Source organism: Notolepis coatsorum (genome assembly GCF_963971535.1).
Source record: "Notolepis coatsorum genome assembly, chromosome: 1".
NCBI classification, from domain to species: domain Eukaryota; kingdom Metazoa; phylum Chordata; class Actinopteri; order Aulopiformes; family Paralepididae; genus Notolepis; species Notolepis coatsorum.
This window is the reverse complement of record NC_140165.1, coordinates 232,737,779-232,765,480: the sequence shown is the minus strand read 5'-3', so window position 1 is coordinate 232,765,480 and position 27,702 is coordinate 232,737,779. Positions and strand designations below refer to the sequence as shown.

Sequence of the window (27,702 nt, the reverse complement as noted above, 5' to 3'; positions counted from 1 at the left end):
TCCGTCCATTTTACTTCGTCACCACAACCATCCTTTTTAACTCGGACAACATGGCTACTGCGGCGAGCCGTTATTACAGCGAAGACGGCAGGGCAACGAAAAGACAGAAGACCGACGGAATGGCCACGGTAGGTTTTTTGCGCAAACAGTTACTGTATCGAATCATGCTCTCACTTGTGGCCCATCAGGCGGTTCGTGCATGAAAATCACCCCGGCTAACGTAGCTCTCCAAGCGGACACGTTACACAGGGTTCACCGTGAGGGAGACCAGGTCGTTTAAAAACATAATGCTTAGGCGCGGGGCCTTAGTAATGATTTAGTTTATATTTTAACTAGATGTAACGTTTACCGATTGTCTAGTGTAGTTGTTTTTTGTCATGAAACCGTCTGGCCACTTGATGTTAATCCAGTGGCCTATTTGAATAGAATCAATGGAGGGTGGATGCTGCTCTGGGGGCCGCGCCGCGCCAGAGAGAGAGACGCGCTTTGTTCTAATGCTACAGCAGCATGCTAACCAAGCTAACGCTGTTACCAGCTAGCAGCATGCTAACCAAGCTAACGCTGTTACCAGCTAGCAGCATGCTAACCGAGCTAACACTGCTAGCTAACCAGGTGCTGCTAACCACCTCTTCCACCGTATGAATGGCCATCAATTTGCTATTCTTTCGGTGGAAGGCATATCACTAATAATCCCCATTGACCATTTCCACACAAATAGATCTAAACGATAATGCTAATATTATCTATAGTAATTTGATCGCTATAGTCATTAGGATAAAACGCACGGGTACGACGACCCCCACCACCGCGTAACCTAAGAAGTGGCGTATTTTCGCAATCCATCGCAGCAACTATGACAAATTTTTTATTTATTTATTATACTATCTCTAAGCATAGGAAATATCCAAATACTATATTTGGTTAAACGTTAATTATTTGGTTATAAGTGTGTATTTCCATGCAGATTATGTATATAAGCTAATTCAGTGTTTCCCACAGGATTTTGTGAACCTCGGGCCCTCTAGGGGGGTCCGGGGGCATGCCCCCCCCATAATTATTATTTTTGTGTACGTTTTAAAGTTAAATGCATCAATCTGGTGCCCTTTGAGAGCAAAATAAAGAGGCTAGATATATGATGAACGTTGTGCTCAAAACACAAAATTGACAGCATACCATCAAAGAAATCAAAGCAAAAGTAGGTACCTGTGTTGAACTGGTTTATTTTTTAGAAGATACAAATAATATCCTGGATTACTATTACGACTACTACCACTGTCAATACTACTGATACATCCCTATCGGCAAACTTTATATTAAACTTTATATATATATTTAATTACATTTCCCCCCAGACATCACCAATGCTCTAGAACGTTCGGCTATGACATCATCACAAATGTTCCAGAATGTTCAGGCGAACATAGTTCCGTGGGTGAATTATGTACCATTACAATCTCTACAAATATACATTTATTTAGGCGGTCGGGTGGCGTTGCGGATATTGCGCTCGTCACCAATGCAAGAGGCTGCAGTCTCGACTCCTTGAGTCGGCATTGCCTGTGGCTTGGGCCGATCGTCATACTAACACGTTTGGCTGAGTTAGCGGGAGGGAAGTCGTGGGTGGTAATCTGGCGTTGTGGACAGCGACACCCTCAGGTCTGGGCGCTTGCTCCGCGGAGGCAGGACTTGGTGAAGGCAGCGTGACCTCCCACGCGTTACACTTGACCAATGAGAGTCCTCGCTGCCAAGTGAGAAGAGAGCCACTGGCTGTCGCCGCGCGTGTCGGAGGAAGCATGTGGTAGACTTCAGGGTTCCCTTGTACCGACCAGTAGGGGGAACATGCGCACAACGACCGGGGAGGGGGGGGGGGGAATTGGCATAACGACTAAATTGGGATGGAAGGAAAAGCATAGAAAATTAGGCGGAGAAAAAGAAGATAAAAAAAAAATATATATACACATACATTTATTTATTTTAAAATCATGTGCTTTCTATGGTTCAGGGCTATGAAGATCCACACAAGACCCTTCCGTCTGTAGTGGTGCACATCCGGGGGCTGGTGGACGGCATCACCGAGGCAGACCTGGTGGAGGCCCTGCAGGAGTTTGGAGCCATCAGGTAAATAACTACATTGCCATTGACTTGATGGCTGAAGTTCGTTCTTTCTCAGCGCAATCCTTGTTCTTCAGTTTTTCTGCTATTTTGCCACAAAACTAAAGCAAAGTCACTCCAGTCAGTAAAAGCCCTGAAATAAATGCTGAAACCTACCCCACGATGCAGCAAAGACTGTTTCAATGTTTTATGTCTGTGCTTGTACACTGCATTTGTTTTGTGGCTAACTGGAGCTGCCGGTATCCAGTATGTAGAACAGCATGGATTATGATGATAAATGTTACAGACTGACAAATTAATTGGTGAGTAGGAGATAATGGCCAGGGGTCAAACGATTGACGACATCATCGGTGAGTAGGAAATAATGGCTAGGGGTCCAAAACGCTGAACTTAATTCAATGTCAAATGTACCCACTGAAGTGGCTAGTATTGTAGAAGAAAAAAAAACATCTAACGTATTGTAGCATTTGGCAGGTATTAATTTGGCAGGTAAGATTTTTAATCATTAAGGAAAGAGGGAAAAAACGTTCAAGCTCTTGAGTCTACACGGTCCCGACTGCCGGGCATGTGGTTATTCCACATAGTTGAGCGTCATCGTTAAACTTCCTCTCCGTCGTCCTCACAGCTACGTGGTAGTGATGCCTAAGAAGCGCCAGGCGCTGGTGGAGTACGAGGACATGAACGGCGCCTCCACCGCGGTCACCTACGCAGCTGACAACCAGGTCTACATCGCAGGGCATCCGGCCTTCATCAACTACTCTACCAGCCAGAAGATCTCCAGGCCAGGAGACTCTGACGACTCCAGGAGTGTCAACAATGTCCTGCTGCTCACCATCATGAACCCTATTTACCCCATCACCTCGGTAACTAATAATGTTGAATACATCTAGATGCACAGATGGAACATTTAATCTGGAGTTTTCTGAGCAATTACATTAGGGCCGAGCAATTGAGGTAAAAGAGGTGTTAAAGGCAAAGTATTTAGTCAAAATATTGCTCTAAATTAAGTATTGTGGTTCTGCAGAGATGTCCTGGCCTACAAACCGTATTCTACAGACTTAGGAAGCCATCTTTGTTTGGTACAGATCCCACAAAAATCACACCAGTCATATTCAATCTTTTTCTATGAAAACGAGTAATGGTGCAAAAATGACCTTTCCCTCCAATATTGTGAATAGTAGCACGGTTGCAATACCAGTAATAAATGTCCTGTGTCACCGGTAACGCCAGTGTTATGGGACATTTTTTCCCCTTTTACTATGCATATACTACTACCTACTATGCTAATATGTTTATACTACTATGCACTCGAGGGGCGTAGCACTCCAGTTCAACACTGCTATACAAACAATACCACTTACCCTTAGCCGTCAGGTGTACCACTCCTCCTGACTTGTTGTACACAAGTCCCTTTGGATAAAAGTGTCGGCTTTGTTAAATGTAATTTGTAAATATACCTCAGACTAGGGCTGGACGGTATGGTCTAAAATTTATATCACAGTATAATTTGACTCTAAAACTAATAAAACTCTTGTATTACTAGGACATATTTCACATAGAGGTATTTTAAGAACATTTATTGTGCAAAACTGCAATAGAAAAATGCAGGAATGGGAATGTCTCCCATTCCTCCTCTCTCTCTACTGGACTGCTGCCCAGTAGAATAAAGCGATGAACGCAAAAAAAGACAAATGCAAAAACCTTTTCTCAGGTGTCTGCAGGCAGGTAACGTAACGCAACGCGTATCTTTGATCCAGTGCTTTGACCATGTCTTTTAAGCCCTTTCTATCGACAGTTTGAAAAGGAACCATGTCATTACACAAGTAAACAGTTTGTTATGTCGGTCCACCGCTGGCTTTTTTTGTCGTTTAACTTAACTTAAAACGTAAATTCTGTTACAGCTGCTGAGCTATACTATAGCTAATGTCCATCAATATCTTCCTTTTGAATTAAATAGGTTTAAGAATCGAATCAGGATTGTTAGCAAAGAGAGAGGGATGAGGGAGGGAGGGTGCTGCTGCTAGAGTGGAGCTAACGTTGGCTTGCTGAATCTACATCAACACGCTGCTAGGAGCTAGCTAACGTTAGTTTTCTGAGGCTACATCAACGGTTAACGGGGTTCAAAATTAAGGGGGGCTTGGGGAAAAATGCCCTCGAAAATCAGTTAAGGGGGGCAAGAAAAGCCCCCGACACTTTGCACAGATGTTTACCCCTTAGTATGCACTAGGGATGGGCATTTTAAAGAAAAATCCAGATTGATTGATCGCATGCTATACTCTAGTGATCGTGTATTACTCAAAGGGAGGGGCGAAACCTTATTTTTGTTCATTCGCGTATATATGTTTAAGGAAACTAACAAACTGTTATAATCTTACACATACATGTGAACAAATATGTAAATATTTTTTTTAAATACAATAAAAAACACATTATACAAATTTAATAAAAAAAAAATCTTTTTAATTTTGCTTTCTCATAGCTACGAGTAACGATTACTCACGCCCATCCCTAGTATGCACACGCACAGTATATAATATGCATGTAATAAATAGTTTGTACACTTTGACGACCGTTCGGGGATGTCTAATTATGGTGCTAGAGGACCAAGGTTTGTTGACGAACCGATGTGTCTTTGTAGAGCTATATCTATACTTTATAGTATTGCTATCTGTCCATTCTCATTGTCACTTGAGTTCATAAAGAGTCCCTTCAAAATGGCGTAAAGAAAAAAAAATCCATCAATAGGTTGTCATTTTATAGCGCCGTGAATATAAGCTTTATCGCAGATTTCGTCTCGTATATTTTCTGGAAAGCTACTTATAGAGAGCTAAAGGCTACTCACGTTATATTCGACAGCATTTCTGTTGTATATATGCTAATGAAATAACACACTATCCCATAGCATCTATGGATGAAAGGGGGGCGGCGGGGAACGTCGATTATTATTATTGATTACCAATAGAGTGTCCGTGGAAGTAGCCACATTCACTGATCGAATGCTTGCGTCTCACGGCTGTAATTTAGGTGAATAAGGTTTTACCGTCAGCCCGTGGGATATCCTACAGCATTTCCCCGTTATCGACCGGCATCTGGTAGATCGATATGTCTATTGGTTGATGATCAATCCCCTTATTCCATGGTGAGATCTGCGATTCGAAACATGATACACGGTTCATGATGTTCGCTTGGCATTAGAGTAATATGATACTCTGTTGGAGGGTAAAAAAAAAAAAATCCATTCGCCCACAATGATACTGCAGTGGAGCGATGGCGCCCCTATGAGGATCTGGCCGGTATTGCATGTTGCCGATTCCAGAGTCTGGTAGATCTGCAGAGTCGATAGGCGATCTTGCTCCGGTTATTAACCCATCTTTCGCCAATGACTGATTCAGACGTCATTCCTCGCCATGCTTGATCTGCCAATGACGGATTACGCCGTCATCGAGATCAATATTTCAAATTTCTGCCATGGTATTCATATTTCACCCACGGAGCCATGACTGGTGCTGTAGGACTCCGCTCAACTCTCCAGCGCTTCAATACCGCCACCTGGTGGCCGATCGGCGAGGTGCCAAACCGGAAGTGGGGGCCGGAAGGGCTTGGTGTCCCCCCTATTCCGTCCGCCACTCGCGATCGCTCCCGGGACTCCATCTCGACACACTGGATAATCGATACGTTGCCATAACTCAATAAACAACGTTATTTGGACGTATATAGTATTATACAACCCGGAAATGGTTCATCTAGATCAACATCCCATAATAGCGATCTTTTTTTCCACGCTGATCACCCAAGAGAAAGCTGCGGTGAGTTTCAGCGTTTTTGATTATTATTAACCATACAAACTGCTTTAATCTATATATCACCCATACAACATGAATCATTTAACGTCGGTCATTGCATTATAAGCGACCCCCCCCCCCCCTCCGGTCAACATCAGATGATAAGTCATAATGTCTAGGATCATGTACAGTTGAAATTTTTTATCTGGCGTCAATCGCTATCAAACTGCATTTGATGATCTAATATATGCATAAATGGCTATATCTCACATTCTATGAAATACAGCAGAAAACGATAAAAACATCGGGCTGATAACACGTTATGTCGTGGCTGGCATCCAAAGTGTTAAGGGGGGCAAAAAAAAGGCATGGGAATTTCTTTTTTATTTCTAACCCTGACTGTTAACATTACATAAGGTTTTAGCATGGGCATTCCAGTATGGCGAGGATGCAAATTGCAAAGCATGTTAAGACGATAGGACCCGTCGCAGAGTTTACATTACACATAGAAACTGCACGACTCGCGAGAAGTTGTCACACAGCTGTGTGCAACGCAGGGCTGAAGAGCTTGTTCACTTCTAGAATTGAAGCTCCGCTCTGTTCCGTGTCTATTATGAAATGACAATTGCGCGTTGACATGCCCACTACGCAAAGCCGCTGTGCTCCTAAATATTTTTTCCAGTTCGCACATATCTATTTTGCGAGTGAATTATTAATGTCACACTGTAGAGCCCTGCTAACCCTAGCTCCACTTAGCAGCCCCCTCCCTCCACACTGGTTACGTCGTTGCTACTTTAGAGTTGCTCTACCGGTCACAAGGTATAGTCAAAATCCATACTGTAGCACAAATTCATACCGTTTATACCGTCCACCCCTACCTCAGACAAGCCAAATAGTTTCTATTCATAAATCAACACCATAGCAATATCCTATAATGATACTCGGCAGAATCCTTACATCTCTTACAATAGTTTTAAGTCGTATGAAGTTCTATACTAGGCTTATTATTTTTGCTTAACTAGCTCTGCAAACTGACATGATTAGGGTCTTGTTGAATAATTTACATCTACAATGTGACTGTTTGCATTTATAAAACACACAAACTCCACAAAGTAGCTTGCGAAGGTCTTTGGGATTGGCTTATTAACCCTTTCACTGCAACAATACAGAAGGTTAACCCTTTCACTACCACACTACAGACGGTTAACAGTCTGCATTGTGGTAATGAAAGGCTTAAAGGTCATGAGCCAGGCACCTCGATTAGTCATGTGAACAAAAGTTTATTATGTTTGTTTTCTTTGCACAGGATGTCCTCTACACAATCTGTAACAACTGTGGCCCCGTCCAGAGAATTGTCATCTTCAGGAAGAATGGTGTCCAGGCCATGGTTGAATATCCTTTTACCCCAGCGCTTCCCAACCCCCGGGGCTCACTATCCACTGCTTGATTATGTTGTGCTCACCTGTTGAATACCAGTAATCATCTGGGGAAAGTGACACAAATCTTGACTGTGCACGCACGCATACCACACGTTTGGCTGGCCTTGTTGTTAAATGACAACCAAGCATTTTATTTTTATTTTGGATTTCATTATTATAAAGTTTATTCCCCCTTTTTAACTCTAGTACAAGTGAGCTTGTCGGCTTCTTATTGTTGTCATGCAGTTGTTTTTGATGACTCGGCAGTCAACGATTGTGTACCCAGAAGCACAGGTTTGGTTTCATGTTGTAAGGAGTAGGGATGGGTACCGAATTCGGTACTTTTGAGGCACCGAACCGAAACACGTCGGTACTACCGAGTATCGAATCAAGTGAGAAACGATTTTTTTTCATTTTTTTACTTTTTTTTTTTTTTTTTTTTTCATGTCAACGTTCACACGCACAATATATGCTTACTTAGTTCTAGTACTTGATTCAACAACAAAGCAGTCGGAGCAATGACAAGCCGAAAACTGTCGAAATTGTAGTTATTTGAAGTTTGGATTTTTTTTTACGACTGAGGTAGGTAAATTAAATTTCTTGAGACTAAAGTACCGAAAAAAGGTACCATTGGGTACCGGTATCGGTTCAAATGTTAAAGGTACCCATCCCTAGTAAGGAGAGGAATTGAGAGAATGTCACTGAGATAATCGGTCTGTCATGTCTGCGACTGCATGCCTGTTGTGTGGAGCATGTCTGTCTACCTGGCTGAGAGGCTCTTCTACTACCTGTCACTTTTTCCTCATTATCCCCTTAACCGTGTCGTCACATTTGACTCCGTACAAAATTCACAGCGTGCCAAGGCCTCACTTAATGGAGCGGACATCTACTCTGGCTGCTGCACACTCAAGATTGAGTATGCCAAGGTAATTCCTATGCAACTACTACAAAAACTATGGTACAAAATAAAATACTTGCATGTTTCATCATGGCTAGGTATCCTCACACACACAAGCTGTGACACCCACACTTAGTTCATATTTTACAATGCAAAACTGACCAGTAGCAAAAAAATATGACTTTGTGTAATGGAAAATAATGTTTGCATGCATATAATTGTGTTGTATTCCTTCAGCCCACCCGCCTGAATGTATTTAAGAATGACCAAGACACCTGGGACTACACCAACCCAAACCTGGGAGGTCCAGGTAAACCCTCACACATGCTTGTGAAAATGCAAGACGCACCTTTTCTAGCGGAGCAGAGTCTTTAATCATCCAGCACCCTCACCACTGAGGGTTTCAGGGAGCGTGCTGTTGGCAGGATGGAGACCCTTGGTTGATGACGCCACTAAGCACCCACAACTCCTTTGCTGGGTCCCCCCTGGTTTGATGACCAGTGTCGATGTCTCCGTAGGGATGCAAATGACTGATCGGGGGACCCGCTGACTGTGCTGGCCAGCACGTCCAGAGGAGCTTGTGTGTTTGTGGCGTTACGACCAAATGGTTTCTCCGTCTGGTCCTCGTTTAATACCCGTCACTTAAGCCGGATGACTCGATGGTGAGGTGGCAGGTATGGCTGGAGCAACAGGACGAATGAGCTGATGGAAGGCGTCTCACATTCGACTGTAGTAACTCCTTGAGTTCTAGAACTACTATACTATTGTAAACATTTGTGGTATGCAGCTTTTCTAGTTCTCCTAATGCCAGGCATTGCCACTGCTGGTAAACCAGACGGAACGACATGATTAGTCTATCGTTAAAGGGGTGGATGATGGTGGTAATTACTGTAGTCTAGCTTCTCTCAATCCAAAACCTGACATGACTGTTTTCATTCAGGCTTCTTCTTGACTCACAGTATCTAATGTAACTAGGTAGTTTGCTCTAGTTCAACTTGTAACATAATTTAGCTTTACTAGATTATGTTTTATAATTTACTGTAAATGTTATGTCATGAACTAAGTGTAGTGACGGACCATACTTGTTTAAAATAATACCACAAATTTACGATATTTAAGTTGTAAAAATTAAATTGCCGGGGAGCTTTTTACAGCCATTCGCACTTTCGCAGTGTTGTATCAGTGTAGTTTTATATCCACCTTAGTTCTCATGTCTTGTGTGACGTTTCCTTTCTGCCAGCAGCCCAGCTGCTCCTGCCATCTTACCACATAAGAGACTAATTAGGGTTGGTATCCATTTCAATTCAGTTCAGAAATACAGTTAGTGAGATTTCCCATTAAAATTCTTAATCTTGGCTTTCCATGAAATATCACTTAACCGAATGGGCTGAATTGAAAATGGGACACAATCCTTCGAATACAGTAGTGTTAATTTCAAATACATGAAACGCATCCATACAAGTTGCCACTCATGCTTTGAGAGCAACTTGCATTCTGAAGCCCACATTTCTTTTTTCAAGGTACTATGAAAAAAAAATTGTCAAACTGATCTTGTTCACTTCCACTATGCTTTCACTTCTGCCATTCTGGAATTTAGCTTTTTAAAATGTATTTAACATTAGAGGTCAATTTATCTCTTTGCCGATATATTGGGACGATTTATTTAATTTAAAAAGAAGGGGGGGAAAGGGGCAGAAATGAACCCAGATATTAGCATCTTTCAAGGGCTCCACCCGGCTCTATTTTAATGCTAGAGTGAAAATGGGAGATCGTAAGGAATTCCATGTCATGCTAGCAGACCGGAAAGGGGGCTGAATATTGCTCTCTATGACTGGTGTCCCATGACTACTTTCAATATCAGTCTTGGTACCTTTTAGCTATCGGCTACCTGAAATTCACCAATAATTTGTATTGGCTGAATAAAATCCATATCTGTCAACCACAATTTAGCATCAATTGGCTAGTGGTTATTTGCCAGTGGCTCTCATTCGGTTGAATTCCATACTTAATGAAGTGAGAGAATAATGAAATAAAATCCATATATGGACAACGGCACCAGTACATCACTCACTGACACTTTCCGAATGGGTGGAGAGGCAGACACATTTTTGCTGACAACAACACTCCACCACTACCACCATCTCAAGTATCCACTTCTTCAGTGAGGACACAACCACTCTGCACAGAACAGAAGGCCCATTCTCCCCCTCAGACCCGGGGGGGATATAGACTGCAAGACACTCTCCACCCATGCAACATGTTGTGGTAGGACTGATCTGACTGATTTCCTCCTCCCTCACCACTCATCTCTGCATCGTAGAACAACAGAGCCACGAAGACACCGCCACGTTTACCCCCTTCCTTTACGGTACCACACACCCAAGCGGAGAGGGCGGGGAGTTTGGTTGTTGGTACTTGGAGCACTGAGCCTCTGCGCTTCTGCTCTCCACCCTTCTCCCCCCTCTCCCTGCTCCCTCCCCTTCTTCCTACTCCATTTTGTGGCGTACCCATGCTTGACACATTGACAACAGGCTATCTCCCAAGCTTTCGCCATCCGCTGACAACAATGGAGAAGTGTTACAGACTGATACCCACCCAGAGAAGGAGACACCACAGAGACAACATCCATCCATCATCCACAAGATTAGTGACAAATCCTCACTACTACTACAACAACAACAACAACAACAGATGACCCATACTGATTGTTCTAACCTGTTGGTCCAGACCACACTGACAAAGCTTCGTCCTACCTGTATTGTCTTTGGTAGGATGGGCTGTGTGCTATCTTTTTCCCCCGGTTTTCCACACCTTTTGCTTTGCTGACATGAAAAACACTCAAGCAGCACATTTTTACCAGAACCCTCTCACTCCCACGTCCTGATGTCAGTCACGCCAACTGATCCAATAGATGACTTGCACCACCACCATTGATCCCAAGCTGTATTCAGTCACATTGGAAGGAACAAAAAGACAACTGATGAAGACAAAGACATTGCTGACAACATCATCGCGCATAAGCACACTCAGAATCCAGTCAGTTTTTTTTTATCTGATATCTTCCATATGGGATTCAGGTTCTCCTGTAATTTCCTCTCTTCTCCCCTCTCCTCCTCCTCATCTTTTCCTACCTGTGCTTTCCTTGCCAAATGCATCCCTGTCTAGCTATCTCCTATTTTTCATCAGTGTAGCTTTTTTTTCTGTAAAATATTTCAAGTCTTTGTAGAACCTGTGTAACACCTTCCATGTGATGCAGGTTTGGCTATTTACGCGTAAGAGGAGCCACCTTCCCCATCTGAAATGTGCTCTGGGGCAGCCTCCTGGCCGACCAGGGGATGGTAAGGAGACTATTCCAAAACGGAACAAAACGGACGGAATAACCCGACAGGCGCCCCCCCCGCCGACCAGGGGAAGTTGCATCTTGATAAGAACCTGGAATCAGTCTCTGAAATGGAGTTCTTTCACCCCCTCTCCAAAAAGAGGAATGGATTAAGAGTAAAGGATGAAATGAAAATGAGTGTTGGAGCTACTGCCAAAAGCTACTGCAGCAAGTGTCTCCCCTCCCCTGTTTGTACGCAAGCAGTAAGTAACCTTCGCCCCCCCCGTCTCTTGGGAACATGACAGCACAGCACAGTGCATATCCCACCACCACACGACCCCTCAGCACCCAACATCGCTACACCAGACTGATGGCTCCATTTTCTTTCTCCCATACAGGCTTAATGTTTGTCTCTTTCTGGAAGTGTTTTTCTGTCGAAGCTTGCATTGTGATTGTGGCCCAGGCCTATATGTTTGTATGCAAGTTGCTGCTGCTCTTTTTGGCAGTTATTAAAAAGCAATTAAATGGTTTCCTGGACATTAGTTCCTCTGGAAATGGTTTTTTTAATATATATATATATATATATATATATATAGTTCAGGGGGAGGCTTGAATTGTGTAGAGTCTTGCCTTATTAATTGCCTTTATATTGTTTGTTTATTTTTAAATGAGTAAATACATTGGGTAATTGAATTGCCAAGTTCCATCTTTCTGAGAAGTCTGAACTTCAGCGTTTTTAATTCTTATTTGATCGTCCTTTTATGTTTTCTACCCATGTTGGTGTTATCTCTAATGCTGCACCGGTGAGGGCAGGTGGCTTTTGTTTTAACTTGAATAAGCTGACCATTTAGGGGGATTAAGGAGAACTGTACCTAGTTATTCCATTAACCTGGCCTCCTTCTGATGTATGATTGTGTACCTGTACAGATGGTGAAGCAGAAGGCAATGGGAGCAATGCAGGTGTGTATGCATGCTTTCAGTACTTTTATTTCCTGCATTTTAGTCATTGATCTCACTCTTATCCAGACTGACTTGTCTTAAATCATCGTCCTCTCCCGCCATCCCTCCCCTTTCTTCCTTTTATGTATTATCCTAAGAGCCATCATTCTGGATATTTTTATTTAGTACTAGAGCTTGTATTGCTTTTCAGTTTTTACCATAGATTTACAATATTGTCCCCCTCCCCCAGCCCTCTTTTCTTGATCCTCCAATCACAACAGTTCCCTCGCACAAGTAACGGTTGTGATTGGAGGATCAAGAGGGCCGGGTTTGACAAATGTAATCTAGATTGAAACCAGTTCTGTGAAAATCTGACATCTAAATGCCACATTTTCAGCTGAAATAAAAGTTTTACATGGTCCAAGTAATTTGTGCATCTATGGTCAGTTTGCTAGACTTGAATGTCATTCTAAGTGAGCCCTGCTTGATGAGTCTGTTGCTTCTTGTCATTCATACTGTTTTCTCCCCTCTTCCTGCGGTTTCTTTCCCTTTGTTGTTTTTTCAGAGGATACGAACGCCAACCCCAACAAGCGTGCCAGACAGCCCGCCCTGCTGGGTGACCACCCTCCAGAGTACAGTAAGGAAACCTGTCCTTAACCCTTAAAGTAGCACTATGTGAGATGTTGAACATTAATATAGCACCAAACAACTACTTGCTATGTGAAGATATTGCAGCTGTCCCCGAAGCCTGTTTTTGGGATTTAAAGACTGGTGCCCCTCCCAGTCTTTATAAAGAATTATATATTTGCCTTTTGTAGAAGTCATACTAGGGATGGGCATGATGTACTCGAGTAGTGATCGATTACTGTACAAAATAAACGTCTTTTCCAGTGTTTGACATGCTCTTTTATTTTGAAACCCCCCGACCGGAAGTATTGTTATCTATGAGCGGACAACTTGTGTCGTCCGGTTCTGTGTTTTTGAGCTAACGCTAAAGCAAATGTTGAGATTGTTGGTGAACAACTAACTTTAGGTTAGTTTTAACGTTCGATCCAGCTACAGGCAATCGACGATGAGGAGGAAGAGCTGCTGATTTTAATTGTCCAGTCCTTTCGACTAGCAAACATGATGCATCTAATTGTATTAACGTTATTGTGTGTTGTAGCTATGTTATACATTCTGAATGGCATTTACTAGGGATGCCCCGATCACGTTTTTTGCCACCGATACGATCGTCGTGAGCCATATCGGCCGATACCGATCCGATACCGATCGTTTTTGATTAAAAGAAATTATTTTTTTTTTTTATTTTTATTTTTTTATAAAAATATATATATTATATAATTAGACTTGTACTTGTATTATCTGCGAGACATCGCCACCACGCAACAAGCTCCACTGTCTGTGTGTACTCTAGTAGCCTCCAGCTACAGCCAGGATTCTCCGGAGCTGCAACTGGACCTATACTCGAGTAGCCTCGAGCTACGGCCAGGATTCTCTGGCGCTGCACCTGGACCCTATTGGTATAACGTTACTTAACTGTGCTCAGCAAGCCCTCAGCTCGAATATGCATCGAATCAGTGTTATAAGACATTGATATCAGGAGCTATCTGTAGCTACTGCTAGCCGTATATATAACGTTAATACAACGCCTCAGTGAATTATTTAGTTCAATGGGACATTTCGTTTTTAACGGTGAACTAACTTGCGCTAACGTCAGCTAACGGGTATCATACCTACCTACTATACTTGCTAGTAGAGCGTTTGTTGATGTCAGGAGCTATCGGTAGCTGGCCGGCTAGATACCGTTCGGTTAGACAATGCCTCATGTATTAAACTAAAAGTGAATAGTTGACTGGGTCATTTTGTAACGGTAGCTAAGCTAACGTTAGCTCAGGGAGACACGCCGTCCTCCCGTGTCTCACTAGACTAGACCCGTGTTTACATGCGTGCGGGAGGGGCTGGACTCGAGAGCAGACGCCGCACCACCGGTGTCTGAGACAGAACTCGGCGACAGCGAGTGATCGGGTTTGGCGATCGGTGAAAATAAAACATTATCACAGATCGCATATTTATACTGAATATCGGCCGATAACGATCGGTGGCCGATCGATCGGGGCATCCCTAGCATTAACATTAGTTGGGTACTGTCATTGTATTTCATTGGTTAGCTAATGTTGATGGCATTGAATAGCATGCTACAACGAATTCTCACAAGCTGGCATCGTAAAAAAAAGTGCAACCTAGTAAATTAAGATCGAGTTTTCTCAAAGCCGTGAGTAATCGATCAATTTATTACTCACGCCCACCCCTAAGTCATAGTTTAGGAATCGCGTAGTATTCCATATGAACTGTATTTATTCTATGGGCCGAAACTTCCCAAATTCTCCATGAAGACTTTTTATTTCTTGCCCAAAGTGCTTTTTACCTGTTCCTCCAGTAGCCAGGTCAAGGTACTGATCATCTCTCTGCCGTCTTCCCCCCAGACGCTGGTTACCATGGCGGTTATGATGAGAGCTATGGAGCCCCACGCTATGAGGATCGCCGCATGGGTCCACCAATGAGAGGCCGCGGCGGCGGCGGCGGTGGTGGTGGCGGCGGCGGTGGTGGTGGTGGTGGTGGAAGGAGCTACGGGCCGGGCTACGGACCTCCTCCCCCCCCTCCCGGGGAGTACGGCGCCCATGCTGATTCTCCCGTTGTCATGGTGTATGGCCTGGAGGCGGCCAAGATGAACGCTGACCGTGTCTTCAACGTCTTCTGCCTCTATGGCAATGTGGAGCGGGTGAGTGTCTGAGACTGTTCTGTTGGCGTGGCTCTTATGTCACGCTCACCCTGGGTGGAAACTGGGTGGAATGGTCAATGGAAATGGTAGGAAGATGTTGTTAGGATGGGTATGTGTCTTAAACTATTTTGCCTTCTGTAAACCTACTACCAGGGCTCCAGTGGAGTCTAAAGTGTAATAACTCGAATTTTAGGCCATAAAAATGTATTTGATTGAGAGGTGAGAGGTTATGATGATATGGTTATGATGATGCATCACGCTTAAATATGTGTGGGGCAACTGTTCAGGTTGCAAAGTAAGCAGTATGGTAATGGTCCAACCCCCCCCCCCCCCCCCCCCCACACAATTTGTATGGAATTACTTTTCAGTCATTTTCTTTATACTTTTTTTCCCCGGTATACCAGAAATTGGTATTAAATTCTATTCAAAGTGGCCTTAAAAAGTGCAGCAACCCTGACTACACAGCGTTCTGCCTGACCATGTTGCGTTGCCATCCCTGTGCCCACATCCATTAGATACAGCCACTGTCGGATATCGTCTTCTGTAGGAATGTTGTCCTTTGTGACAGGAATGCTTTGTTGAGTATAGCAGTCTGGCAATTGGAGGGAAAGAATCACTCAAGAGCAGCCACTTCTAGTCCAGATGAATATTCTGTGTCGCGTTGGCCCCAGGCTGCGTCACTTCAGCGTGTCCTAACGGGCAGGTCAACCCTGCGTCTCCTTCTGCAGGTGAAGTTCATGAAGAGTAAGCCCGGGGCCGCCATGGTAGAGATGGGCGACTGCTACGCCGTGGACCGATCCATTACTCACCTCAACAACAACTTCCTGTTTGACCAGAAACTCAACGTCTGGTGAGTGTGGACTGTCATTTTCAGCTTTTTAGAGGCAAAATCTCTTTTGTCCAATGACCTTTTTTTTTTTTTTTATTTATATCTTTCTTCCCCTCCCTTTTCCCGATTTTTTTTTTTTTTTTTTCCTCCCATCCCACCCTTCCTGGTTGTTGCGTACTTTCCCCTACTGTTGGTCCGGGAGACCGGAGACTGTCGCATGCTTTCCTCCGACGCATGTGCAGCCTGGGGCAGGCCAACCTGGCCGCGCAGGTTCTCACCGGGGAGAGTGTAGCGTGTGGGAGGCCACACTATCTCTCCTCAGTTCCAACCCTCGCTGAGCAGGCGCCCCGACCGAACTGTAGGGGTCGCTGTCCACAACGCCCAGGACCCACCCTTCAGCTTTCCCACCCCCTGATACAGCCAATTGTATCAGTGTGAGAGGCCAGCCAAGCTGATAGCAACGCCGGGAGCTGGATTCGAACAGGCGAATCCTAGTGTCTCCCGGTGTTGGTGACGAACGTAATCTCTGTGCGCCACCTGCCCCCCGTCCAATGACCACTTGACTAGTCCATAGCCCACTAAAGCCTACATTGACATTCGTTTAGAAGCTATGCCATCTAGCTATTCAGCCTTACACTCTGAGGCATCCAATAGTGAGGGAAGGGGGGGTTAGAGTCTCTCTCTCTTTTTCATAAGGAAGATATTTGTGGACATTAGCTATAGTATATAGCTCAGCAGCTGTAACAGAATAATTGTATTTACTAGGGATGCCCCGATTTCGTTTTTTGCCACCGATCGTCTTGAGCCATATCGGCCGATACCGATCATTTTTGATTAAAAAAAAAAAAAAAAAAAATATATATATAATTTTTTTATATAAAATATATATATTATATAATTAGACTTGTACTTGTAGTTGTATTATCTGCGAGACATCGCCACCACGCAACAAGTCAAAATGCTCGCTATCTGCAAACAGCTCCACTGTCTGTGTGTATACTCTGCTTTGGAATCACATTCAGCGTGGGTGGCGCCTGAGAGTGCTGGGGCTGACGTTCTGCAGATGGATACAATTGAGTCAGAGCGAGTTCAACAGGGTCTGAAACGTGTTATGAAGCATGATGGCATCATGTATTAAAATAAAGTGAACTATTTAGTTTACTGGATTATTTCGTTGTGATCTAACGTGAGCTACCGATGCTAACTGATGTCTCGGCGCATCCCCTATCATTCTTAACACTTTGGTCGCCAAAAACGCCTTACCACGTCATTCCCTGCCATGCTCATTCTGCCAAAGACGCCGTACCACGTCTTTGATATCAATATTTCAAAAATCTGTGATCGCAATCGTATTTCTCCCCCGAGACTTGAGATCTACTGTTGATCCCCACTCAACTCTCCAACGGTTCAAGAGCGCCATCTGGTGGCAGATCGGCGGATCGCCCAAACCGGAAACGGAAGCTGGTGCTCATTCCAATTCGGTCCGATCACTCGCTAATAGTCCCAGGACTCGAGCTAGACACAATGGATAGCAATCCGTTACCAATAACTCGATAAACAACATGATTTGGACGTATATACTATTATACAACCTGGAGATGGATCGCATATTTGTACATCCCATAATGGGAATATTTCTGCTCCACGCTCATCGCCCAACGCTACGGTAAGTTTCAGCGTTATTTTTTAACGTGTTCGATACAAACTGCTCTAATGATCATATCACCCACACTAGATGAATCATCTAACGTTGGCCACGGAATTATAAACGACCCCCCCCCCCCATCCGGTCAACATCAGATGATAAGTAGTAACTTCTAGAAGCACGTCCATTTGAATCTTTTTATCTCACGCAGATCGCTATCGAACTGTATTTGATCATCAATATAATGCATTTAGGGCGTTCTGGAGAATGCTGCAGAAAACGATAAAAACATACTTGTACTTTAGACCGTATTTTAGTATGAATATGTGAATGAAAAAGTATAACGTTGCTACACCCTGAACAATAGATACTTGACGTTGAATGGGCCATAGTAATGTCAATTTAGCAATACAATTTAAAAAGTTATAGCCCTGCAAAGAAGGGGAACTTCTCCATAGACAAATAGAGCTGGTGTGGGATGGTTGATTATGAATCTAAGCCTGGCGACCAAAGTGTTGAACTGAAATGCGCATTTGTTATCAGTAGCTAGCCAGTTAGACAACGCCTCATCATGTATTAAACTAAAGTGAATAGTTGACTGTGTAGTTTTGTTTAAACAGTAATGTTAGCTTGGTAGCTGTTAGCTCACGAGCGATAGCTAGTTAGCCAACGCTACCCAGCACTTGCGAAAACGAATGCCAAACTGTCACGTTGATATCAGGAGCTATCAGTAGCTAGATAACATTATACAACGCCTCATGTATTAAACAAAAGTCAATAGATGACTGGGCCATTTTGTTTAATGCTGGTTATGTTGAAAGAGCTCTCCAGTGCTCATGCACTCGACTCTTGCCGTTAGAAGGGTTTGTTGACAACATGACACAGGTCTGGGAGGGGGAGGAGTAGGAGGGGCTAGACGCGCAGCAGCAGAGCTGTGTGGCTGTGAGAGAAGAGCGAGTGAGAACTCCGCTGAGAATTGGATAATTTTTTCCGTGTCATCGATCGGTTTTGACGATCGGCGAAAATAAAGCATTATCACCGATCACATATTTATACTGATTATCGGCCGATAACGATCGGAGGCCGATCGATCGGGGCATCCCTAGTATTTACTTTTCAACAGCGTCAAAATATAAATTATAATTAATGAACATTTTATAAAGGATTTTCCATGTTCTGTAATCTAATAATAATAATTAGATTATAATATATTCCATTACCTCTTATCGGTAGTTGGTATCGGGACAACATACAAAAGCAGCTGGACAACTGATATCCTTTGCATGGGCCAAATGTTTGATTTTGGTGGTATGTCCTATTGCACAGATGTTTGTCCCTTAGTATGCACACACAGTATACTATGCATGTAATAAATAGTTTGTTAATAAACTGTTACTTGAAAATGTTTCCACTGTGCTACATTTTTTTTAAAATTTAGGAGCACATGTGCTCCTTGGGGGAAAAGTTAGCGTAGAGCCCTGCATCATATTACTTTTGTGTGAGCATACAATATTTGACATAAAAGTTATATTTAGATGTTTTGAACCTCTATGTGAAATTTGGTGCAAATACACCTTTTCCTCCAGTGAGTGACAGCCATTTATTTGGATATTGTTTATTTTTATTTTATATTTTTTTGCAGACAATGTGAAAATGTATAGATTTGGACCAATATCTCCTGCAACTTCCTCTCCCTCTTTGCGCTCCTCTCCTCCTGCAGTGTGTCTAAGCAGCAGGCCATCATGCCGGGTCAGTGCTACGAGCTGGACGACAGCAGCAGCAGCTTTAAGGACTTCCACGGCTCCAGGAACAACCGTTTCACTTCCCCGGAGCAGGCGGCCAAGAACCGCATCCAGCACCCCAGCAATGTGCTGCACTTCTTCAACGCACAGCCAGACTCCTCTGTAGAGGTCTTCACTCAGGTCAGCACCTCATCCCCGTCTGTTAGGAACTCTAGGATGGAGTAGTCGTGACGCGCAGTAGTCGTTTGGATGACTTTTGGAGGCGCTTTGTCATCTGTAGAATTACCTGTCGCAGGCGGCTGGGTGGCCCAGCCGACTAAGCGCTTGTCACCAACGCAAGAGACACTGGTATCGAATCCGATTGTCGGTGTCACCTCCGGCTTGGCCGGCCGTCATACTGGCTCGATTGGCAGAGTCAGCGGGAGGGAAGCCGGTGGGTGGGTCCGGGTCGTTGTAAACGGTGACTCCTACAGTTCGGTCGGGGCGTCTGCACAGCGAGGGAAGGATCTGGAGGGAGGTAGACAGTGTGACCTTCCACACGTTACACTCTCCCAGTGAGAGTCCGCACTGCCAGGTGAAAAGAAGTGGTGGGCTGGCTACACATGTGTCGGAGGAAGCATGTGATGGTCTCCACCCTCCCAGGCCGACGGTAGGGGGTAGAGTGCGCAACGACCAGGAAGGGGATTGGGAATTTGCATAACGACTAACATTGGGAGGGGAGAAAAACGGAAAAAGAAAAGTAATAAATAAAAAATAATAATAATAAAAAAAAAGATTGCCTGTCGCAGTTTTGATTGCTTGGCTATAAATTGACCCAAGGTTTTCTCGTCATGCCATCTTTTGGTTTTGATATAGTGTCCCTACTAGCCCATAGCTTCATAGCTTGCAGTTTGTGTGGAAAAAGATGGAGCTCAAGTTTCAAGTTTAAGTTTCTTTAATAGTTGTCATACAGAAGAAGTACAGAATACTTTTATACAAAATGCTTCTTACTGCTATTCATTATTTTGATGGTTGCACTGTATTGGAAAACACTGGACTATTTTGGCTAAAGCATATTTGTAGCTTAGCTAGTCGGCTAGTTGCAACGGCAATCAAAACTATTACTGTCTCCAGTGATTCTCAAAGTTATTAATATTTCATGAAAGGCTTTATGCACTTTCACTGTATATGATGTTGCTGTTAATGTTTGTGTGAACGGATACTTTATACAACCCAGTGTGTGGAAAAGAAGCTGTTGGATCCCTGTCTATAATGATGATGCTTTCCTTCTTGACAGATTTGTGAGGAGCTCGGCGTGAAAGCTCCCGTCAACATCAAACTGTTCACAGGCAAGAGTACGTTCTGATCATTTTTAAGCATGGAATGTTGGAAGTAGGGCTGTCAGGATTCATCCACCATGTCGATGTAATCGAGGATGAAATTGTCGATTTGCATATTCATGATCGCTGCATTGTGTTGTTGTGACTTGTATGCTTTTTGCGTTGGAAATGGCAGACGTTCAAAGTCATAACATGCGCAGCAGCGTATAATGTAACTGGTGCACAAAGAATCGCGTTCAAAATATAAATAACTTCTCTTAAACCACTATTTGTGATTCTGCCTAGAGCCAGGACTCAACAGTCACAGTGCGTGTTTCGCTCGCATCTGATCACTTCTGTTTCACTCCAGCTGGAAGCGATGGGCTGAGCTCGATACCGCCACCTTATTTTAGAAGCTATGGCATCTAGTGGCGACTCCTCTTGCGAGTCGCGCTGTTTCTATGTAAACTCTGTTTACATAGAAACGTCTCTCTCCCTCTTTCTCTGTACGTTCAATGATTTGAAGTAGCGTTGCACTACGAACTGGATAGTTGATGATAAATATTTCACTTCATTAGAAAAAATATTGTAAGATCATTAAGTCTGCTATAAGCTATTCTCCCCCTCTTTGTGTGTATACATTTACTATAGGCTACTCTTTTTGACATGGATTAGGCAGGTGTTATATTATTTCAACATAATAAAGTAGCTATAATGAGTCAATAGATAAAAAGCAGTAATGGCATGTAGGTTACTCACCCTACTCATGTACAGTAGGCAGCCACACTACAGCATTTAGACATAAATAAACTTCATGGCTCATCTCCTACTCTGGGTATTCAGTAGGTGCTGTCAAAGAGGCAACTACCCATGTGACCTGAGGATACTAGTAAAACGTTTTGAAATATTAAATTGCAAATAGAATCAATTGTTTTTTTCTGGTAAATTAATCGATAAAATAATCAACAGATTAATCTATAACAAAATAATTGTTAGTGACAGCCCTAGTTGGAAGAATACTAGTGATTATGAATGACTGTAATTTACAGTGTGCTCTACTATGTGGTGAGTAATCTTGTGATTGTGTGTTAACCACCAGGTGGCGCAACCTCCAGTGAGCGCAGTGCGTCTGGTCTACTGGAATGGGAGACCATCAACGACGCCATGGAGGCCCTGGCCTTGATCAACCACTACCAGATGAAGAACTCGAGTATGTGCAGACATGCATGCATAAATACATACATGCATACAGTATCTTCCACCCCTTTTCAACAATGGCCAAAATGCACAAACTTGTTTAAAGACCAGTAATGTCAAAGTCAAAAGTGGTACTTTTTTTAAAGGTGCACTCCACCCAAAAGAATATTAATTACGCACTGTTGGGAGCTGTAGCTCGGCGCACGTCCTCCACCTGCTGATCTGAGAACACACGGCCGTCTCTCGGCTGCTCTGCTGCCACGCTGACCGTGCTCTAATGGGCGGGCGGAGCCATGCGTGTCCTAGTTTTTATATAATTCTACTGGTTCAAGTCCTCATCCCACACAGCACACACCCTACCCTAGTTGGTCCATTTTATCATTCCCAAAATTGTCTTGCCACAATTAGCTTGATATGTCGGATCTGTTCAAACAACAAGGGACACGCATGGCACTGAGGCGTGTTGAAAAGACCAGAGCTTCACCCGACGCAGGAAGATTGGCCCCTGGAAACTGTTTATTGGAAGGTCGATACGTCACGACTTAACAAACCCATGGGTGTTTGTCTCTATATCTAGGTCCTCATTACTTTAGTTGGGTCAAGAACCAAAATTCCGTGACCATTCTCTGGCTAAGATGTTTTGATGATTGATTTGACTTCTATGGACCTTTTTATAAAATATTTAGCCCCCGTGTCCCTCCTAAAAATCCCAGCATTTTTTGTCGGATGGCCAAATACCTGCTGACGCCATCTTGAAAAATTTACTTTTGATCCAGAGCACCTAGAATCATGTATGAATACACTTTTGTGTAAGTCAACCATGACAATTCCAATTCTGACATCAGTTTGACTCTATGACATCAATTTGACCCAGAAATCCAAGATGGCCACCATCTAGTAGAGCGAAAATATAACTAAAACCAATTTTACCATGGTACTGCTGTACTTTAAACAAACTACCTTCATAAGGATCTCAGCAAAATAATTGAATGTACAGTATGATAAGATAACTAAACGCTCTCTTAAATAGCTGTAACTTGAACAGATTAAATATGAAACTACTTTTTATTTTTTTATTTATTTTCAGCTTTATCTGGCCACGCAGCACCGATAGAGGGAGAGAGGGAGAACGGGAGGAGAGGTAGGGAAGACATGCCACAAATGGTCGCCGGGACTGGGAAACTAAACCCGGGACGACTCATGTGCTACTGGAGCGCCCCAACAATGAAACCACTTTATTAAACATGTCATGATCAGTCCGAATCAGAGCATTATGCCTCACTAGATTCTGAATCATCAGATTCCAATGAATCACCCCTCCTCCATACATCATCTCTCTTATCATCATCCTCCTCACTCTCCTCTTCCTCACTTTCTTCAGCTGGCCCTGGTGCAAGTAGATGTGTTGGGAGAGCAGGTTGTTTGTGGCGGACAGGGCGACAGCGACCACCCACCAGATCCCAGCCATGTCCGAGTGGCGAAGGGTGTCGCTTCAGGGAGGGGTGGCGCACTAGATATGCCAAGTAGTTGGCACGGAGGCAGTGTTGGCGTAGGCTGTCTGCATCTGGAGGGAGATGGATGAATGATTTGTTCTTCATTCTCTTCCACTTTGTGGCACGGGCCTCAGCCATAAATAACATGTCGTGTGAACTCGAACAGCTCCTCTAGCACCTCCTCCTCAAGGTCAAGGCTATCTCCACACCGCGAGAGCAGCTGTCGTGCCATAGGGCTCTTTGCCAACTTGTCATACACCGACGACTTACCCTTGCCATAGAAGCCTGAATTGGCATCACAGCCTGTAATACAGTGTAGCTGCACAATACAGTCTGCCATCTCCTCAGTAACCAGGCCACAGCTGAAGTCAGTCTCCTGCTTTCTCATGATACAGAGCATACCGGGCAGCTGTTGAGAGATGACCGCTGCCGTGACATAGGCATCGGTGTCGGCTGCATCAATGACAACAGGGCCACTGTAGCCTGACTCACGTAGAACTGTGTAAGCAGGGAAGAGGATGGTGTCAGCCTCAGACTGGTCAAAGCATTGGTTGCTGGGTTGACAAGTTGGTGCAGTGAGAGCCAACAGAGTAGACGATCTCTGTATCTACACCCTGTGCAACAAGGTCAGTCAGATAGCTGCATATTACTTTTTGTAGCCGCTCCTTGTTGCTGACGCTACACAGCAGTGTTTTGAACTCTGGCAGAGGGGAAGGGGTCGCCCAGCTTCATGTAGGTGTAGGTTACCTTGTACCCGCAGATCTCGCTCATCATCTTTAGTTGAGTATGCTGTGTCGTACGGGTCATTTACACAGAAAATACGGTCAGCATCACCATGGCGGGCAAGGATGATGGATGATACCTTGTGGACATAGTCCAACCACTTGTATGGGGTGCCATCTTGTGTCTGCCGATCTTCTGCTGATGGGGTTGCCATCCTCCAGATCATGCCCATGTCGAGCGGTGTAGGGTTCTTGCAGATCTACAGATTGGAGAGAGAGCTTCTGAATGAGCTTGCTCTTCTGTGTCTTATGTGTGCCATTGGAGTTGAATAAGGCCACACATTCCTCAACAACACGATGTTCCAGCAACTCGGAGAGATTCACAAGTTGACTGACCTCAACCAGGTCGATCACTGCCTTGAGAGCACTCCGCTCCATCTCAGCAGCTCTTGCTTTGAGTTCCTCCCCGGGCTTCTCCATGCAGGGCCGCTTGGCAAATGTCAAGCGTTTGCTCCAAGGGATGGGTGCATGGAGGGAGGTTTTCTTACTGAACACCCGGTCTTGCAAGAAGCTGGTCAACTTCTCCTCTCCCACAGCATGGGCTGAGTTGAAGTCCGCGATGAGTTCATCGGAGGCAGGCATGGCTGACTGTAGGGTGCGGAGGGTGGGTGAGGCTGGATCAAATGGGAAGGAATCACACTCATGCATGCAACCAGGTCCTGCACGCGCTGCTCATCTTCTCCTCCTTTTCGGACCACATTCTATGTGCTTCCTCTTGGCCTTTTTTTTTTTTGACCAGAGCATTGTGAGCCACCTTCCATACCTATTGTTGACGTACACTACCATCCATGGCAGCATGGCACGCAGAGAGCTGACATACTCATCCCAGTTGCAGATATGTACTGCATGCACATTCTGCATGAGTGCATCCGTCATAGACAGGAAGTCCCTCCAGTAGTCCGCCATGTCACTGGCCTCCACCTGGGTGAATAAATTGGTGATGAGGCTCTCAAGATCAGTATCATCCTCCAGTGCAGCTGCACGGGGTTGTTGGGAGAGACTCATATCTCTCAAGGTTCTCCCTTGTCTCATCAGCCAGGTTGGGCATGAGCCTCTCCTTTACCAGCTGACTCATGAGTGCCTCATAGATGAGCCTCAAGCAACGCAGCCCCCTCTTGTAATTCTTGCCTTTCAGTGCACGGTCAACGGAGCCCTCTGCAATAACTCCTCCTGCCACGAGTACATCTCCTAGCTCACTCCCCTTGTAGCGCTTGTAGATAGCGCTCATCATCACAGTGTATGGAAGGGACCAAGAAAGGGTACAATGTCGTGGTACTTGTTTGGGTTGAATTTAAATGTTGTGGGTAACTGGGTAAAATTTGGGTCAGTCAAGATTTGATCTTTAGACACCCCACCCCCACCTCTTTCCTCCACGGGAACACTTACTTTTTGCAACATGCACCTGTTCTCCTAATCCCTCTGGCACCCCTCCCCCACGGGAACTCAACCTTTCTCACAGAATACATATTATTCTTGAACGTAAACACACATGCACGCACGCACACACACACATGCACGTACGCACACACACGCACTTATGCACACGCACACTCTCGCAGTCTGTTGAAGAAGAAGGCCTGGATGAGAGAGGTCAACAGGAGTTCTTAATGTCAAGGAATGGCGAGATGGCATGGTCCAAGATACCTTTTGAAACAGAAGGCTGTGCTCTGTTTCATCATCAAAATAACTCCTGAAAGAAACTGCTTTCGAACACAACACAAGGGTTAACAACCCCAAACACAGGGCTACAATGACTATATTAGCTAACTAGTTGTTGTTGCTAGCTAGCTAGCTATTGGGAAAGTTGGTAGCACCAGTGCTATCAGTGGAAAGGTTAGTCTGAAGCCCTGCCCAAAGACCAAATCTTACCTTCCCATTCAAAAGTTACATTTTTGCTCTACTGGATGGTGGCCATCTTGGGTTTCTGGGTCAAATTTATGTCATAGTCAAACTGATGTCAGAATTGGAATCGTCATGGTTGACTTACACAAAAAAGTGTGTTCATACATGATTCTAGGTGCTCTGGATCAAAAGTAAATTTTTCAAGATGGCGTCAACAGGTATTTTGGATTTGGCCATCTGACAAAAAATTCCGGGATTTTTGGAAGGGACACGGGGGGCTAAATATTTTATAAAAGGTCCATAGAAGTCAAATCATTCATCAAAACATCTTAGCCAGATAATGGTCACGGAATTTTGATTATTGACCCAACTACTTAGTCCAGTCAGTTAGTTGTTAGATATATGGCTGCTTATTTTGTTCTTTTTCATCATTATATACTTTTTATGTTATTCTTCTCTCCTTTGCCGCCTTGTACTTTTTCAATTTTTTCTTGTTATTGGCTCTTGTTGCTGTGTTTTGAACATGACATCTATCCGTGTCTATACATTTTTTTCCCACTATTAGTGTTTGCCTTATGTCTCTGATCTTGTTTTGAGTTTATTTTCTAGACTATGTTTACATGTATTTCGTTCATATATTATTATAGAAATTATTAGAGTGAAACTTTTTACAAGCCCTTTGGGCTTCGTTCCCTCCTAGCACTTTTTTTTTAATAATAAATAAACAACATTATAAACCTACCATGGTTTCTGTATCTAAATCCTCTCTCTCTCTCCCCCCCAGCTGGTCCGTACCCATACACACTCAAGCTGTGCTTCTCCACCGTGCAGCACGCCAACTGAGCACACACCGTCGCCATGGAGATGGAACGTTCCACCATTGTTGTCCTCGTCCCATTCACCTGTGATTATACCATGACCGCCCGCGGCGACGCCGGGGGCCTAGATGGGTCGTCTGAAATCCTTTCCGTTACTCGTCTCCGGTACAGATGACTTGATTCATCAGAAGTCCAAACTCAAAAGCTCTGAGCAGACGAGTACTGGGAGGGATTTTGGGAGTTGTGACCCAGGTGTGGTTTATACGGTGTCTGTACCTACATGCGTGTCTGCAATATTCAGTTGTCGCCCAGTTTTGGTATTATTATTATTATTGTACTCCTACAAAAGTGTGCGAGAGAATATTTCAATTGACTGTTTTTATGCTCGGATGGATATGTAGCGATGGAAACATGCTTTTGTATTAGTATTGTTTATTGAATCTTTTATTATACTCCTTTGTTGAAATTTGTTTTTTTTATTGCTGCCTTTCAGAACTGCACCTCCCTAAAAGTCAGTTATGTAGAGGAGTTTCTTTTTGTTGTATGAAAACAGAATAAAAAATCTTGAAAGTGAAGTTGACCGTGTCTAAACTGCTTTACTGGGTCGCAAACATGTTGCATTACGTCTTTGTTACTGGCCAATTTTCCCTTTGACAGATTTCAAATTGTAAAAAATCTACCTTAATTAGGGTGTTGGGGTTCAAATTTAAAATCTGATTTTTAAATGACTTTCATGAGGATAATACCTAAGTACCAATACAGAGACACTACTTGTTTTGAGGATAAGACCTACCAATAGAGATATG

At 43.9% G+C, this 27,702-nt stretch overlaps 1 protein-coding gene across 2 annotated transcripts; it reads left to right on the top strand.

Annotated features, from left to right (window-relative positions):
* Positions 1-27,471, top strand: LOC311235963 (heterogeneous nuclear ribonucleoprotein L-like). Of its 2 annotated transcripts, XM_084323508.1 has the most exons (15): positions 36-128; positions 2,003-2,118; positions 2,738-2,975; positions 7,201-7,288; positions 8,144-8,238; positions 8,448-8,520; positions 12,457-12,489; positions 13,034-13,105; positions 14,955-15,250; positions 15,979-16,100; positions 19,445-19,646; positions 20,743-20,800; positions 21,864-21,974; positions 23,049-23,102; positions 26,863-27,471. In XM_084323508.1, exons 1-15 carry the CDS (start codon positions 51-53, stop codon positions 26,919-26,921), a joined length of 1,695 nt encoding a protein of 564 aa, XP_084179634.1. In that variant the 5' UTR covers positions 36-50; the 3' UTR covers positions 26,922-27,471. The 2 variants fall into 2 exon arrangements, with proteins under 2 accessions (XP_084179633.1, XP_084179634.1); XM_084323507.1 differs by lacking the exon at positions 23,049-23,102 and having other exon boundaries at positions 1-128.
* The last annotated feature ends 231 nt before the right edge of the window (positions 27,472-27,702 follow it).